Source organism: Salvelinus namaycush, chromosome 4, assembly GCF_016432855.1.
Source record: "Salvelinus namaycush isolate Seneca chromosome 4, SaNama_1.0, whole genome shotgun sequence".
NCBI lineage: Eukaryota > Metazoa > Chordata > Actinopteri > Salmoniformes > Salmonidae > Salvelinus > Salvelinus namaycush.
Window position 1 is genome coordinate 43,887,984 of NC_052310.1, and position 18,657 is coordinate 43,906,640.

Genomic DNA, 18,657 nt, shown 5'->3' on the forward strand with positions numbered 1-18,657 from the left:
CTATTGTAGTAGCTAGCTATATTGCTATAAAAGTATTGATCTATATTCTAGCTAGAGTCCATAACAAAAATCTATATTGGTCGTCTAGTAGCTAGCTAGCGGGGATACTTGTAAACATTACAGATAGGTCGTTCCAGCTGTTGTTTAGTTAGCTAGTCGGGTAGCTAGCTAGCTAACAAGCTAGCAAAATGTTTAGTACATTAGCTACAGTAACTACCTAACCTTTACTCTTTAGATAATCAGAAAAAAATCTGAATGGTAGCTAGCCTGCATAGTTACAGGTACTCTGATGCTTGAAACAACTTTGGAACCAATTATCCACAGTTGCTAATAGTTACCGGTCCAATGAGTAGGTTAGCTAGCCTCTAGCTTTACCGGTAAAACTCCAGTATTACCGCCTAACGCTATATTCATATTTGATCATTCAATTCCGTTGCAGAAGAGTGAGGAGGAGAGTGGATGTTCCTCCGCCTTGTCATAGCTACTGTTAGCTGTGCTGTGCTCCATAGCAATTAGCAAAGTTACCCTGACCCTGGCTTTTATAAATCGCAGAGTGTGGGCTGTGCCAGAGACCATACACTGGGCAAAAAGGGCCCATATCAGGGGATATGTTTACATGACACATTTTTGATATTCTAGAGAATACAGAGCATTTCCATTGTATATTTTGAGTTTTGTGGATATGCACCATATCCTGACAAATTCTGAATCCAGATGTGTCTTCTAGACATACTGTATATGATATTGGGATTACTCCGCATATCACACATGGATGGACATTTCCTATGGCCAGATATAGACTCATTCAATATCCTAAAATATGGGACATCCTATTTCTCTCATCATGTTGACAAAAATTGACTGTATACATCACATCTGTGTTTTCTCAGCCCATTCCAGATATGAAGCTATATTCATTTCAGATATGCTTCTCTTGGCTGAGGTCCATACCCGGATCTTGATATGCTGAAAATAAGGACAGCACATGCACAGCACATGCTCAATAATTTGACAAATATTACATCTATATCATTCTTTCAGACACTAGCTATAATTTTTGTATTCCATCTGGATAAAAGCACTGTAACTGGTAGCCTAGCAACAATAATCAACTTTCATTTTTGAATTTGGCACCACAAATGAGTGTGTAAATGGTGGGTGGTCAACCTGACAACTGGAGAAACAAAGAAGTGAAAAGCTGTTTAGAAAATACCTAAAAGAAGTTAACGCTAAAGTGAGTTGCTAATTTGAGATGTTTCTACAGCTATTCTTGCTAGCCGCTGTCTTTGTTAGTGGGCCAGAGGCTATACTGTATCAGAGGGCCAGCTTTTTTCTGACAGAAAGGCAGATACAGCACACTAACTTGTTCAGACCCAAGCCCACATCCTTCCCTCTACCATGTTTCAAAGAGAATAGACAATTATTATATTTTGTTGTTTTGGGGATGGGGGTATGTGTGTAATATCTATTTGATAGAAGAGAGATAGTGTGTGTATGTATGTGTGTGGGCGTGCATGTGTGTGTATACGGCAAAGGCTGCTCTCTTCTTTGGTGGAGGAGATAAAGGTGTTGTTCTTATCACTGGTTGTTATATCAGTATATAAAGCATGGTGGTGGGAACCTCTAGCTGCACTGGGAGAGTTGATTCAAAAGTGACAGTAGAGTGCTCTCTCTAAAATTAGCTTACCTTCCCCAGTCCTAAACCTTAACCATTACGGAATGGAGAAAATGCTAAATCTTAAACCTAGATCAGCATCTCTAGGGGACAACTTTACCCCGGTCTGTCCTTCTCTCCTGTTCAACAAATCCCACCAGGTAGGTACAGTGCCTTGCAAAAGTATTCATCCCCCTTGACGTTTTTCCTATTTTGTTGCATTATAACCTGTAATTTAAATGGATTTTTATTTTGGATTTCATGTAATGGACAGACACAAAATAGTCCAAATTGGTGAAGTGAAATGGAAAATATTATGTGTTTCAAAAAATTTGAAAAAATTAAATACGGAAAAGTGGTGCGTGCATATATATATATTCACCCTCTTCGCTATGACGCCCCTAAATAAGATCTGGTGCAACCAATTACCTTCAGAAGTCACATAATTAGTTAATAAAGTCCACCTGTGTGCAATCTAAGTGTCACATAATCTGAGTATACACACATCTGTTCTGAAAGGCCCCAGAGTCTGCAACACCACTAAGCAAGGGGCATCACCAAGCAAGCGGCTCCATGAAGACCAAGGAGCTCTCCAAACAGGTCAAGGACAAAGTTGCGGAGAAGTACAGATCAGGGTTGGGTTATAAAAAATATTCGAAACTTTGAACATCCCACGGAGCACCATTAAATCGATTATTAAAAAATGTAACGAATATTGCACCATAACAAACCTGCCAAGAGCGGGCTGCACCTCAAAACTCACAGACCAGGCAAGGAGGGCATTAATCAGAGAGGTAACAAAGAGACCAAAGATAACCCTAAAGGAGCTGAAAAGCTCCACAGTGGACATAGGAGTATCTGTCCATAGGACCGCTTTAAGCCGTACACTCCACAGAGCTGGGCTTTACGGAAGAGTGGCCGGAAAAAAGCCATTGCTTAAAGAAAAAAATAAGCATACACGTTTGGTGTTTGCCAAAAGGCATGTGGGAGACTCCCCAAACAAATGGAAGGTGGTCAGATGAGACTAAAATCTAGCTTTTTGGCCATCCAGAGAAACGATATGTCTGGCGCAAACCCAACACATCTCGTCACCCCGAGAACACCATCCCCACAGTGAATCATGGTGGTGGCAGCATCATGCTGTGGGGATGTTTTTCATCGGCAGGGACTGGGAAACTTGTCAGAATTGAAGGACTGATGGTTGGTGCTAAATGCAGGGAAATTCTTGAGGGAAACCTGTTTCAGTCTTCCAGACATTTGAGACTGGGACGGAGGTTCACCTTCCAGCAGGACAATGACCGTAAGCATACTGCTAAAGCAACACTCGAGTGGTTTAAGGGGAAACATTTAAATGTCTTGGAATGGTCTAGTCAAAGCCCAGACCTCAATGCAATTGAGAATCTGTGGTATGACTTAAAGATTGCTGTACACCAGCGGAAGCCATCCAACTTGAAGGAGCTGGAGCAGTTTTGCCTTGAAGAATTGGCAAAAATCCCAGTGGCTAGATGTGCCAAGCTTATAGAGACTTACCTCAAGAGACTTGCAGCTGCAATTTCTGCAAAAGGTGGCTCTACAAAGTATTGACTTTGGGGGGGGTGAATAGTTATGTACGCTCAAGTTTTCAGTTTTTTTGTCTTATTCCTTGTTTGCTTCACAATAAAAAATATTTGCATCTTCAAAGTGGGCATGTTGCGTTAATCAAATGATACAATCCCCCCCCAAAATCTATTTTAATTCCAGGTTATAAAGCAACAAAATAGAAAAAATGCCAAAGGGGGTGAATACTTTCGCAAGCCACTGTACACTCAAATAGATTTCATGTAAATAATCCCTGTTTACCTGTCCAGGGCCTTGTCTATCACATAACAGCCTCCACTTTATTGATGAGGTAGATTGTGCATTGTAGGTTGAATAATGTGAGACAGAGGTAGTGAGAGAGCATAAGAGAGGGATAGATAAAGAAAAGAAGGAGAGATCATCAAAAGGAGAGTAAAAGAGAAAAAGCAAGAAAGTGACAGAAAGTGAAACCGAAGGACAGTGATAAAGTTTGAGCGAGATGGAGACAGAGTGAGTGATGGAGGAAAGAAGATGTTGTTTGCATCTGTGTTCTCCCAATCACACTGGAGCAGAGCTCTGCTCTCTGTTCAAACCGGCTGACCCAGATGCAGCTGAATTAAAGACAGCCTCAGAGAGAGACAGAGAGAGAGAGAGAGAAACAACATTGTAAATACCACCAATACGTATCTGTTTATTTATCTTCCCATATTCGTACTACAAATATTTGCACATTGTTAAAACACTTTACATAGCTAATAATATAACACTTGAATTTATTTATTTTTATCTTTAAAAATATTTTTTAAACCTTTTTTAGTGCAATGTTTACTGTTAATTTCTAATATTTTTTTTGTTGATGTTGTGAAATATGTTTCTTGTTAGTTTTGTTTTCTAGTTTATTTCACTTGCTTTGCCAATGTAAACATGTTTCCCATGCCAATAAAGCCCCTTTGAATTGAATTGAGAGAGAGTGTGTGTGTGTGTGTGTGTGTGTGTGTGTGTGTGTGTGTGTGTGTGTGTGTGTGTGTGTGTGTGTGTGTGTGTGTGTGTGTAAAACAGGAAGTGAGAGATGAAGAAACTAGCTAAAGTGCAGGCTACCTCTCTCGTTCCCACTCTACCTCCATACATATGTCACATTCTCTGTTTTTTCAGTGTTCTCAATCATAGCAACCTCAGGGTCCATAGTCATAAAGTACTCCTTTGCTCTGTGTGCTGTTTGTAAGTGTTCTGCCATCAATCATAGCGTCACCACACACAACCATGTTACACGATGAGATGATCTACAGACCGGAAAAGTACATTAGTGCCCAGATGACACTCCATGCATTGAGTGTGTCTATTTGTATCAGTGACATCTAGGTATAGAGATCCTAATAGATTACTAGAGGGGTATGTCATTAACCTTCAAAGATCCAGAATGGGATAATAAATGGCAGCCATATTGCTCAGGGAGAAATGCAAACCAGTCTGATTGGAAGGAATGGCAGTAGAGCAGTGTTTCCCAAACTCGGTCCTGGGGACCCTAAGGGGTGCACGTTTTGTTTTTTATCCTAGCACTACACATCTGATTTAAATAATGAACTCATCATTGATTATTTGAATCAGCTGTGAACTGCTAAGGCAAAAACCAAAACGTGCACCCCTTAGGGTCCCCAGGACTGAGTTTGGGAAAACGCTGCAGTAGAGATATAATCCTGATTTTACTTATTCAGAAAAATGAAAGTAAGGCATGTGGTAAATTAGCAATTGTGTAATAGAAGTATTGTCACCCTAAAATATAGTAATATAATTATAAATACAGTTTCTACATGTTTTATACAAATATTCGGGGTGGCAGCGTAGCCTAGTGGTTAGCGCGTTGGACTAGTAACCGAAAGGTTGCAAGATAGAATCCCTGAGCTGACAAGGTACAAATCTGTTGTTCTGCCCCTGAACAAGGCAGCTTAACCCACTGTTCCTAGGCTGTCATTGAAAATAAGAATTTGTTCTTAACTGACTGATGCATTGGTTATAGCATTTCTATGCTCTCATTTCTTTAGCCGCCAATGGATCACAGTGTATCAATGTGTCCATATGGCAGAGGCTAGTGCTCTCACCATAGTTTCATTTTAAAGTTCAGATTTTTATGATTAACCACGTGACAATGATTTTGAGAAACTGAAACGTTATTATTTCAATGAAACTGTTCCACGAAAACGTGCATATAAAAGTAATCATAACTGGCACGCAGATTGGTAGAAATGGTAGGATAAATTGTAAGCTTCCCCAAACTTGAAACTCAGGAGATGACTATGGTCTTTACTATTCCAGCCATTTAAAAAATATGCACAAGCGCGTGCACACATAGGAGGTCCCGTGAAAAAAACAGGCCCGCCTATGGAAATCAAACGCCTCCCCAACTGATTTGTCCGGGCGCCAGGTCTGTGGAAACCATGTGTTTGATGTATTTGATACCATTCCACTCATTTTGCTCCAGCCATTACCACGAGCCAGTCCTCACCAATTAAAGTGCCTGGGACTAAACACCTCCTTCTGCAACTGGATCCCGGACCTCCTGTGTTCTGCATTGACCCCCCCCCCCTGTAGTTTTTCTTTTGACTCATCACATGCGCTGCTGCAACTGCTTATTAGCCTATTTATCCTGTTGCCAAGTCACTTTACCTCTACCTACAGCATATGTATATCGACCTCAATTACCTCCTACCACTGCACATCGACTCAGTACTGGCACCCCGTGTATATAGCCAAGTTATTGTGTACTCATTGTGTACTTATTCCTCGTGTTATTATCTTTCTATTATTTTTATATTTTCACATTTTTTTCACTCTGTATTGTTGGGAAGGGCCGTAATTATGCATTTCACTGTTAGTCTAGACCTGTTGTTTACAAAGCATGTGCCACATTTGATTTGATTTGTTGCAACTCATTTATGGACAATCCTTGCTTTAGGCCCGCATAACAACAACCATTTATATGAAAACGTAAAGGTCAAACTCAGATAATGAAGCGCAAACCCACTGAGAGGAAACACCATAGCCTATATGGATATTAGTGAACAACATCGCTTTATGTCCCTTCTTAGGAGCCTCACAAAATAGTGAAACTGAAAAAAACATACCTCTCGCAAATTCTCTCAAATAGGCAACTGTTCAACAAGACATTCTGACAACAAGCATCTCACCTGCTTTCTCGACCAAACACGAGAGCCCCTTTACAAGAGCGAGCAGCACCCCCATGAAGAACATCTGCCCACCGAACAACTCCTTTCGCTTTTTCCGCTGAGCTTTGGTCTTCCGCTGGTTCAGCATCCCTTGAAGCGGCTTACTCCGCACCCGGACGGTCCCGGGCATCATGCCAAAGGCTATCCCATCCATGGAGACGTTTTCACGGGGACAGAGTTTCTGGGAACCCGGACAGGGAACGCGGAGGAGTCGAAGGACACGGGGAGGAAGAGGGGTTCGGAAAGTTACACAATGGAAGAGGTGGGTTGTCGACGCGTGAAAGACGATGTTGGTATTCTATCTTGAGTCGGTTGCGATGTTGTCTTCTATATTACTTCGCACGGAAGTGTTGCTGTGCGTCGTGGATGTTGTGATAGGACGGAGCGCTCCATGGATGCGTCAGTTCTGTGCCAGTTTTCGCAGGACACGGTCTGCAACGAGGCTGGCGATGTAGAAGAGAGAGCGCGGAAAGGAGGATGTAGAGGGGTGAGTGTGTGTGAGAGAGAGAGAGCGAGAGAGAGAGAGAGAGAGAGAGAGAGAGAGAGAGAGAGAGAGAGAAAGCTATAGAGAAATAGTAATTGAACAATGTAGCGAGATGGGGAAAAAGGACAGAGCGAAGAGAAATCCCACTGTGCATAAACTGTATTTCAACAAATATTATATTTCACCCCAAAATGTAATGGGATGACGTTTTATCAACGTGGAAAACTAATTGAATTCGCAAAGTCATCAATGTTAAAGGAATTGTGGTGATTTTTGTGTCTTTTTTTCACCCAACTTTTAGCCTAAATCCAATAACATGCTTCAAATGAATGTTGATTTCATGTTAAATTCAGATAGTTGAAAACTCAATCAAATGTAAATTACAACTAGACCTTGAACTGGCATCAGTGTCCAGTGGATACATTTTTTAAGCAGCAGGCTTCATTGTGAACGATAAACTACACGCTCATCGTTGCCCTCTCCTGGATGTAAACTCAGCAAAAAAGAAACGTCTCTTTTTCAGGACTCTGTCTTTCAAAGATAATTCGAAAAAATCCAAATAACTTCAGAGATCTTTATTGTAAAGGGTTTAAACACGGTTTCCCATGCTTGTTCAATGAACCATAAACAATTCATGAACATGCACCTGTGGAACGGTCGTTAAAACACTAACAGTTTACAGATGGTAGGCAATTAAGGTCACAGTTATGAAAACTTAGAACACTAAAGAGGCCTTTCTGCTGACTCTGAAAAACACCAAAAGAAAGCTGCCTAGGGTCCCTGCTCATCTGCGTGAAAGTGCCTTAGGCATGCTGCAAGGAGGCATGAGGACTGCAGATGTGGCCAGGACAATAAATTGCAATGTCCATACTGTGAGACGCCTAAGACAGAGCTACCGGGAGACAGAACGGACTCCATCAGTGCTCAGACTGTCTGCAATAGGCTGAGAGAGGCTGGACTGAGGGCTTGTAGGCCTGTTGTAAGGCAGGTCCTCACCAGACATCACAACCATGTCGCCTATGGGCACAACAACGTCGCCTATGGGCACAAACCCACTGTCGCTGGACCAGAAAGGACTGGCAAAAAGTGCTCTTCACTGACGAGTTGCGGTTTTGTCTCATCAGGGGTGATGGTCTGATTTGCGTTTATCATTGAAGGAATGAGCGTTACACCGAGGTCTGTACTCTGGAGCGGGATCGATTTGGAGGTGGGGTCCGTCATGGTCTGGGGCGGTGTGTCACAGCATCATCGGACTGAGCTTGTTGTCATTGCAGGCAATCTCAACGCTATGCGTTACAGGGAAGACATCCCTCCCCCTCATGTGGTACCCTTCCTGCAGGCTCATCTTGACATGACTCTCCAGCATAGCAATGCCACCAGCCATACTGCTCGTTCTGTGCGTGATTTCCTACAAGACAGGAATGTCAGTGTTCTGCCATGGCCAGCGAAGAGCCCGGATCTCAATCCCATTGAGCATGTCTGGGACCTGTTGGATCGGAGGGTGAGGGCTAGAGCCATTCCCCGAGAAATGTCCGGGAAATTGCAGGGGCCTTGGTGGAAGAGTGGGGTAACATCTCATAGCAAGAACTGGCAAATCTGGTGCAGTCCATGAGGAGGAGATGCACTGCAGGACTTAATGCAGCTGGTGGCCACACCAGATGCTGACTGTTACTTTTGAATTTGACCCCCCCCCCTTTGTTCAGGGACACATTATTCAATTTCTGTTAGTCACATGTACTGTATGTGGAACTTGTTCAGTTTATGTCTCAGTTTTTGAATCTTGTTATACAAATATTTACATTTTTTTTTTTAAAGTTTGCTGAAAATAAACGCAGTTGACAGTGAGAGGACGTTCATTTCTTTGCTGAGTTTAGTATATTCTATAGTTTCTTTCAGTAGCCTATTGAAGTATATAGGCCTACCTATACAAACTACTCCGACTCTGCATAAACTAAAGTAAGCTATAGACAAATTATTGTGTTTTGCAGACATCCGTTTGGCAATGTGTGGCAAATTCAACATTGTAATTATCCTTTACATGAGAATGGTAGGCACATGCACGCACACACGCAAAAGGGTCTTTCTATGAATAATGGAGTCAATGTGTGACATTGGGATAAACATTTCCAATTGGTTTGAAACAAAAATAAAAAGGATTTTCATGCAGTTCCACATGCGTAATTAGAGGAATAAAAGTTAATATATGCAAATGCACCCATGACTCCACCTGTACAACAACATAGGCCTAAGACTACACACCCTTTAACCCTCCTGTTGTGTTCGTTTCATGTTAATTAGTTCTGTGTTCCGGTCCAAAATGACCGTCCCATTATAGCTGATTAAAAATCCATAATAACACATATATTATCACCTAATGTTGTGTTCGATCTTTTTATCAACTTAAAACTTCTTTGGGCTGCAAGCCCGACGTCGGTACACTTATGACAACAGCCAGGCCAAGTGCAGGGCGCGAAATTCAAAATATATTTTTTAGAAATATTTAACTTTCACACATTAACAAGTCCAATACAGCAAATTAAAGATACACATCTTGTGAATCCAGCCAACATGTCCGATTTTTAAAATGTTTTACAGCGAAAACACCACGTATATTTATGTTAGCTCACCACCAAATACAAAAAAGCACAGACATTTTTCACAGCACAGGTAGCGTGCACAAAACCAACCTAACTAACCAAGAACCAACCAAACTAACCAAGAAACAACTTCATCAGATGACAGTCTTATAACATGTTATACAATAAATCTATGTTTTGTTCGAAAAATGTGCATATTTGAGGTATAAATCAAAGTTTTACATTGCAACTACAATCGGAAATAGCACCGAAGCAGCTAGAACAATTACAGAGACCAAATTGAAATACCTAAATACTCATCATAAAACATTTATGAAAAATACATGTTGTACAGCAAATGAAAGACAAACATCTTGTGAATCCAGCCAATATTTCCGATTCTTTAAGTGTTTTACAGCGAAAACACAATATAGCATTATATTAGCTTACTACAATAGCCAACCACACAACCGCATTGATTCAAGCCAACAGTAGCGATAACGAATAAACCAGCAAAAGATATTAATTTTTTCACTAACCTTCTCAAAATTCATCAGATGACAGTCCTATAACATCATATTACACAATACATATATTGTTTGTTCGAAAATGTGCATATTTAGCGGCACAAATCGTGGTTATACAATGTGAATACGTAGGCAAAATGCAATAAAATGTCCGGAGAAATCTTGGAGAGGCACCTAATCTAATCAAATAACTATTCATAAACTTTACTAAAAAATACATGTTGGACAGCAAATTAAAGATAGCTTAGTTCTTAATGCAATCGCCGTGTTAGAATTCTAAAAATAACTTCAGTACGACATCCAGCTTACGTTATTGCGAGAGAGCGCCCAAAATCAAAGCGGAAAACACAACGACACATTTTCGACAGAAATAGGAAATAACATCATAAATGGGTCCTACTTTTGCTGATCTTCCATCAGAATGTTGTACAAGTGGTCCTTTGTCCAGAACAATCGTTGTTTGGATTTAGAATGTCATTTTTCCATCTCGAATGAGCAAGCAAAACTTGCCAAGTGGCGCGAAGCTCTCCATCGTCAACAAACGCAAAGAACGGAACACGCCAAAACTCCCCCAAAAAATTCAATAATCTGATTAAACTATATTGAAAAAACATACTTTACGATGATATTGTCACATTTATCAAATAAAATCAAAGCCGGAGATATTTGCCGTCTATAACAAAAGCTTTTCAGAAGCCAATGCTGAAGTCCTTTCCGCGTCTTCCTGAACAGAGGAAATTGGGGTCCTGTCATTCCAAGCTGTCTCTTTTGACCATAGAAAGAGCTAGAGACCCCATTTCACCTCTCACAGCCTATTGACATCTAGTGGAAGGCGTATGAAGTGCATGTATACTGATAGAATTCAAGCAAACGATTAGGGAGGCCCTGGAACAGAGCCTCGAGTTCAGATTTTTCACTTTCTGACAGGAAGTTTGCTGCAAAATGAGTTCTGTTTTACTCACAGATATAATTCAAACGGTTTTAGAAACTTGAGAGTGTTTTCTATCCAATAGTAATAATAATATGCATATTGTACGAGCAAGAATTGAGTACGAGGCCGTTTGAAATGGGCACCTTTTATACAAGCTACTCAATACTGCCCCTGCAGCCATAAGAAGTTATTAAGTTATTGTGAACATTACAAGTTTTGAACTTCTATTTGCTATTTATGGCCTGTAGGCCTCATTGACCTGAGCTCATACAACTTGTTGTTGAGTAAAAAAAAGCATAATGTATGGATTATTTTGACTATAACAAATACTCATATTGTGCTATTTATCACAGATTACTTTGTGTCAAAGTTTAACAAGGACTCTCTCCTTCTCACCAGTGTCATGATCAAAGATATGTTCATGAGCCTCACATAAAGTATATTGTTTGGTCATTGTGCTGCCACAGAATGAATTGTGAGCAAGGCCTCAAAAAAGCTTTATATACCAGAGCTGCGAGAAAAGTTCTATATATTATTGAAACAATGTTGCAATTGTTTGTGAGAATGCAAATAGGTGTGGTTCCCGTGGGGGAAAGATTATATTGGGGAAAGGTTCCTGTGGGGGTTGCCATGGAAGCCAAGAAGGGGAGTGAGGTGTGTGCTCAAACAAATACGCATGTGGGGGTCTGGGAGAGGAAGTGTGTCCATCTGATGAATGGCCATGCGCCTGAACTCAATTTTATACACTAATTTGGTAGTCTCACCCATTCATTTCTGTGGGGTGGCAGGTAGCCTAGTGGTTAGAGCGTTGGACTTGTAACCGAAAGGTTGCAAGATTGAATCACTGAGCTGACAATGTAAAAATCTGTTGTTCTTCCCCTGAACAAGGCTGTCATTGAAAATAAGAATGTGTTCTTATTATCTGACTTGCCTAGTTAAATAAAGGTTACATTTAAATAATGACAAAGCAGTTTTAGAAGCCTCTTGGAACTAGACTTGGCGCTCCGGTACCACTTGCCGTGCGGTAGCAGAGAGAACAGTCTATGATTAGGGTGGCTGGAGTCTTTGACAATTTTAGGGCCTTCCTCTGACACAGCCTGGTATAGAGGTCCTGGATGGCAGGAAGCTTGGTTCCGGTGATGTACTGGGCCGTACGCACTACCCTCTGTACTGCCTTGATGTCGGAGGCAGTTACCATACCAGGCAGCAGTTACCATACCAGGCAGCAGTTACTATACCTTGATGTCGGAGCAGTTACCATACCAGGCAGTGATGCAAACCGTCAGGATGCTCTCGATGGTGAAGCTGTAAAACCTTGTGAGGATCTGAGGACCCATGCCAAATCTTTTCAGTCTCCTGAGGGGGAATAGGTTTTGTCGTGCCCTCTTCAAGACTGTCTTGGTGTGCTTGGACCATGTTCGTTTGTTGGTGATGTGGATGCCAAGGAACTTGAAGCTCTCAACCTGCTCCACTACAGCCCAGTCGATGAGAATGGGGGTGTGCTCGGTCCTCCTTTTCCTGTAGTCCACAATCATCTCCTTTGTCTTGATCACGTTGAGGGAGAGGTTGTTGTCCTGGCACCACACGGTCAGGTCTCTGACCTCCCTATAGGCTGTCTCATAGTTGTCAGTGATCAGCCTCGATTTGGCCCAAACATAATCGTCTATGTTTCACATGTTCTGACAGCACAGTACAGTAGAGTAGAGCACAGCATAGTACAGAACAGTAGAGCACAGCAGAGTACAGTACTGTACAGTATAGTGACAGTATAGTAGAGTATAGTTCAGTACAGTACAGTAGAACACAATAGAGTAAAGTGCAGTGTAATGTACTATATTGTATTGTACTGTAACCTACTGTACTCTACTGTATTGCTGTACATTACTCTACTGAACTATACTATACTTGATATTACTGAATCGGAGTACAGGCAACATTGATGTACCTTTTTTTGGTGAGCCTGTTGCAGAATAATCTTGTATAATTGGCAGAGATACTTGATAATGACATCATAGGATGGAGGCATCCTCAGGCCCAGCTATCCCATAATGCCCTCTGATGGAGGGTGTGTTGTTGGCCAATGAGCTGCCAGATTAGAGCTATAGCTCCTTGGCCCATACTCACACATTCATATGCTCATGCAAACACACACCACATGCACACACTTCCTGTTTGTAAGATTGAGCATAATCCTAGTCCAGAGCGCATCATAGCAGTGATTCAGGACATTGAGTGGGTGATATCTCTCGCTCGCTCGCTCGCTCTCTGTCTGTCTGTCTGTCTGTCTGTCTGTCTGTCTGTCTGTCTGTCTGTCTGTCTGTCTGTCTGTCTGTCTGTCTGTCTGTCTGTCTGTCTGTCTGTCTGTCTGTCTGTCTGTCTGTCTGTCTGTCTGTCTGTCTGTCTGTCTGTCTCTCTCTCTCTCTCTCTCTCTCTTTCTTTCTCTTTCTCTCTCTGGCATGATTTATCTCTGTCCAGTCTTTGATGTGCTGTTAGCCTTGCATTGTCCTCTAACTCAGTGTGATTCTGTGTGAAGCTGGTTTCAGTTCAATACAGCTCAGTTTTTTCCTTCTTTTGATCAATAGAGACAGAGGTTTTGTTTGCCAAGTTAAAAGGCTTCATACTGTATCAGAGTGGCCAGCTGTGTAGGTGAATACATCACTCGGACGCATCCCTCAATGCATCACTCAGTGGCGGCCATGTAATTTCAGACAGCCTTAGGTAGATATTGTCATTAATCTGTCTGAACCAGGGATGGGCAACTTTGATGGGGGTGGGGGCCACAAAAAAACGGATCTCATCATGAGGGGCCGCAGTGGCTCGTGGGTCTATGTACCCACATCCATAACTACTTGTATTAATTTTTTGCTCCTGTAAGTCGTTCTGGATAAGAGTGCCTGTTAAATGACTATAATGTAAAACATTTAAATGCCAGTAAACAATGAATATGCAGTATCACAGTGTTTTACCAGTAGCAGAGAAGTCTTTCTTTTTCTAGCATGCGTTGTGGTAAATGTCCATCCATATTCATGTGTTGTTAATGCCATCAACTCTCAATGGACCACAAGTTCCTTCCCTCACGGTACTCTGGTGTGAGAGATAGATTACAACTAAATCCTATGAATTAATTAGATTCTATAAATTAAAATGGCCAATTCGGGTGCAATCAATTAGCTTAATTTCTCAGCGATCAAAGTATATTTAAACAAAATAATGTTGTAGGAATACTGATCTTATATGTTTCTATCTGCCGAAACGATTTCAGAACAATCTGAGATGGTTGGTGTCATGGAACGACCCAAAGGGCAGACAGCTTTGTACAGTACGTCGACATTTATATAATTCTGTGTATCAAATGGATCTATGGTAAACCCATGAAATGACATCGGTGCTCTCCATTTCCACATGACAGTGCCACCTCAGGGATTAAATGAATAAGAGGTGTATAATGACTTGACACCCGTGTCATATTAATGCTACTGTCCTCGCTATCCTATTGCTGCCTCCCCTGAATACCAATGTCTCCTGGTTTTGTAGGACAGTCAGAGAAGTAACTGGAGTGACAAGCTAGCGTCTTGCTTTAGAATGTTGAACGGTTGGCGTGAGTGTGTTATTTACTTGGGGATGCAGGGATGCGGGTTCGAATGCACATACACAGTGGTGCTCATTGGGTGACTAATCCAGAAATGACCTGCCACTGGCACTGAGTAAAACCTGTGTGTCTATGTATGCTGATGACACAACACGTTACACATTAGCTACCACAGCAAGTGAAATCACTGCAACACTTAACAAAGAGCTGCAGTCAGTTTCAGAATGAGTGGCAAGAAATAAGCTGGTCCTAAGTATTTCAAAAACAAAAAGCATTGTATTTGAGCAAGTTGAGGAGATTAAACTGCTTAGTGTTACCCTAGATTGTAAACTGTCATAGTCAAAACAAATTGATGCAACAGTAGCTAAAAGGGGGGAGAGGTCTGTCTGTAATAAAATGCTGCTCTGCTTTCTTGACATCGCTATCAACAAAACAAGTCCTACTGGCCCTAGTTTTATCACACCTGGACTACCGCCCAGTTATATGGTCAAGTGCCAAAAGGGGATTACAATTGTCCCAGAACAGAGCAGCACGGCTGGTCCTTAGATGTACACGGAGAGCCAGCATTGATGATATGCTTGTCAATCTCTCCTGGCTCAGGGCTTTTCTTTGTGAGAGGTATTGACATTTAGAAATTACCGAGCTGTCTGTTTAAGCAACTAGCGCACAGCTCAGACACCCATAAATACCCCACAAGACATGCCACCAAAGGTTTCTTCACAGTCCCCAGGTCCAGAACAGACTACGGGAAAGGCACAGTACAGCATTGAGCCGTGACTACGTGGAACTCTATTCCACATCATGTAACTCACTCAAGCAGTAAAATCTGATTTAAAAAACAGCTAAAACTACAGCTTATGGAACAGCGCGGACTGTGAAGAGGCACACACACAGAGGCGCACACACACACAGCATGTGCAAACACTAACACCAACACTAACACACACACTCTACACACTTATACATTTGAATATTGTTATTTAGCTGTATTATTGATTTTGTATTGTATATATGTTATGGTAGAGTAGTGTGTAATAATGTGTTGTGTTATGTATTATGTAATTGTGATTGGACCCCAGGAAGAGTAGCTGCGGCCTTGGCCTCAGCTAATGGGGATCCAGAATAAAATCTGTTGAGCTACAACAGATTATTAATGTTTTTATAGGTTCCTGCTATTATTCACATGTGCACACACGCGCAGGCATGCACACACTGTCACTCGCACTCGAGCACGCCCGCGCACACACACACACACAAACACACACACGCAAGCTAGCAGCAACATGCTAAGCTAATCAGAGCAAGCTAGATACCTAAGCATTTAGCAACGTTGTCACGTTCCTGACCTGTTTTCTGTTGTTTGGTATGTGTTTATTGGTCAGGGCGTGAGTTTTGGGTGGGCAGTCTATGTTTTCTGTTTCTATGTTGGTTTTGGGTTGCCTGGTATGGCTCTCAATTAGAGGCAGGTGTTTGACGTTTCCTCTGATTGAGAGTCATATTAAGGTAGGTTGTTCTCACTGTTTGTTTGTGGGTGATTGTTTCCTGTGTCAGTGTTTGTTGCACCATACGGGACTGTATCGTGAGTTCGTTTTGTTTGTAATCAGTACTTGTTCGTTCGTTCTTCGTTGTATATAAGTTCGTAGTCCAGGTCTGTCTACTTCGTTTGTTGTTTTTGTAAAAGTATCAAGTGTTCTTCGTGTGTTTTAGTTTCGTCTTGTTAATAAAGTTCATTATGTATTCACAACCCGCTGCGCCTTGGTCCGTTCATGCACCACAAGACGAACGTTACAAACGTTTTAGCTACTCATGTTGAATTACTAAATAGAGCTAGCTAGCTACAGTGCCTTCAGAAAGAATTCATACCCCTTGACGTATTCCACATTTTGTTGTGTTAAAGCCTGCATTCAAATGTATTAAATCGTTTTTTTTCTCATCCATCTACACACATTACCCCATAATGACAAAGTGAAAACATGTTTACACTTTTTTTTATATGTATTAAAAATGAAATCTAGAAATATATAATTTACATAACTATTCACACCGCTTCACTATGACACTCCAAATTGAGCTCGGGCGCATCCAATTTCCTTTGGTCATCAAGTTGTCACGACAACTTGATTGGATTCCACGTCACCTGTGGCCAATTAAAATGTTTGGACCTGATTTAGAAAGAAAAACACCTGTCTATATAAGGTCCCACAGTTGAAAGTGCATGTCAGAGCAATAACTATACTATGAACTGTCCGTAGATCTCCGAGATAGAATTGTGTTGAGGCATATAGCGTGCCTTAAGAAATTATTCACACTCCTTGACTTCTTCCACATTTTGTTGTGTTACAGCCTGAATTTAAAGATTGTTTTTGTCAGTGGCCTACACACAATACCCCATAATGTCAAAATAGATTTTTTATATATATATATTTTTTTACAAATGATTTAGAAATGAAACGCTGAAATATCTTGAGTAAATAAGTATTAATCCCCTTTGTTATGGCAAGCCTTAATAAGTTCAGGTGTAAACATTTGCTTAACAAGTCACATTAGTTGCATGGTGTCACGTTCCTGACCTATTTCTGTTAGTTTGTTATGTGTGTTAGTTGGTCAGGACGTGAGGTTGGGTGGGCATTCTATGTTTTCTGTTTCTATGTTGGTTTATGGGTTGCCTGGTATGGCTCTTAATTAGAGGCAGGTGTTTGGCGTTCCTCTAATTAAGAGTCATATTTAGGTAGGCGTTTTCACAGTGTTCGTGGTGGGTGATTGTCTTCCGTGTCTGTGTCTGTACACCTCGCGGGACTGTTTACGGTTTGTTCGGTTTGTGTAGCCTATGTTCCTATTCGTGCGTTTTTCTTGTTTTATGTAAGTACGTCGTCTAGGTCTGTCTACACCGTTTGTTGTTTTTGTTAGTTTAATCAAGTTCGTGTTTCGTTAATAAAATATGTCTTTTCACTACGCTGCGCCTTGGTTCCCTCAATACTCCTCCTCTTCAGATGAAGAGGAGGAGGACTGCCGTTACAGAATCACCCACCAAATATCCAGAACCAAGCAGCGGAGTAAACGGAGTAAGGGACAGAAAAAGAAGGAGGAATGGACTTGGGACGATGTATTGGACGGGAAAGGTTGCTACACATGGGAGGAGATCCTGGCTGGTAGGGATCGCCTCCCATGGGAACAGCTGGAGGCACTGAGGAGAGCAGAGGCAACCGGAGAAGGGAACCGGAGTTATGAGGGGAGGCGTCTTGCACGGAAGCCCAAAAAGCCCGTGAGTAACACCCAAAAATTTCTTGGGGGGGGGCTAAGAGGTAGTGGGCCAAGGGCAGGTAGGAGACCTGCGCCCACTTCCCAGGCTTACCGTGGAGAGCGGGAGTACGGGCAGGCGCCGTGTTACGCAGTAGAGCGCACGGTGTCTCCTGTACGAGTGCATAGCCCAGTGCGGGTTATTCCACCTCCCCGCACTGGTAGGGCTAGATTGGGCATTGAGCCAGGTGTCATGAGGCCGGCTCAACGCGTCTGGTCTCCAGTGCGTCTCCTCGGGCCGGCATACATGGCACCTGCCTTACGCATGGTTTCCCCGGTTCGCCTACATAGCCCGGTGCGGGTTATTCCACCTCCCCTCACTGGTCGGGCGACCGGGAGCATTCAACCAGGTAAGGTTGGGCAGGCTCAATGCTCAAGAGAGCAAGTACGCCTGCACGGTCCGGTATTTCCGGCGCCACCTCCCCGCCCCAGCCTAGTACCTACAGTGCCTACACTACGCACTAGGCTACCAGTGCGTTTCCAGAGCCCTGTTCCTCCTCCATGCACTCTCCCTGTAGTGCGTGTATCCAGTTCGGTGCCTCCAGTTCCGGCACCACGCACTAAGCCACCTGTGCGTCTCCAGAGCCCTGTACACACTGTTTCTTCTCCCCCTACTAATCCTGATGTGCTTGCCCTCAGCCCGGTGCCACCAGTGCCGGTACCACGCACCAGGTATAGAGTAGGCTTTGAGAGTCCAGTGTGCCCTGTCCCTGCTCCCCGCACTAGCATGAAGGTGCGTGTCCTTAGCCCGGTGCCTCCAGTTCCGGCACCACGCACCAGGTCTACAGTGCGCCTTATCCGGCCAGAGCCATCCGTCTCCC

The 18,657-nt window shown here is 42.4% G+C and overlaps 1 protein-coding gene across 1 annotated transcript in view; it reads right to left on the minus strand.

The window, feature by feature from the left end:
• Nucleotides 1-6,757, minus strand: part of LOC120046558 (sodium/potassium/calcium exchanger 3-like) — a 148,442-nt gene extending 141,685 nt beyond the window's left edge. The window contains exon 1 of the mRNA XM_038991902.1: nucleotides 6,394-6,757. Within this exon, the coding sequence (XP_038847830.1) occupies nucleotides 6,394-6,586 (193 nt within the window). The 5' untranslated portion in view covers nucleotides 6,587-6,757. The remainder of the gene's footprint in view (nucleotides 1-6,393) is intronic.
• Nucleotides 6,758-18,657: the final 11,900 nt, after the last annotated feature.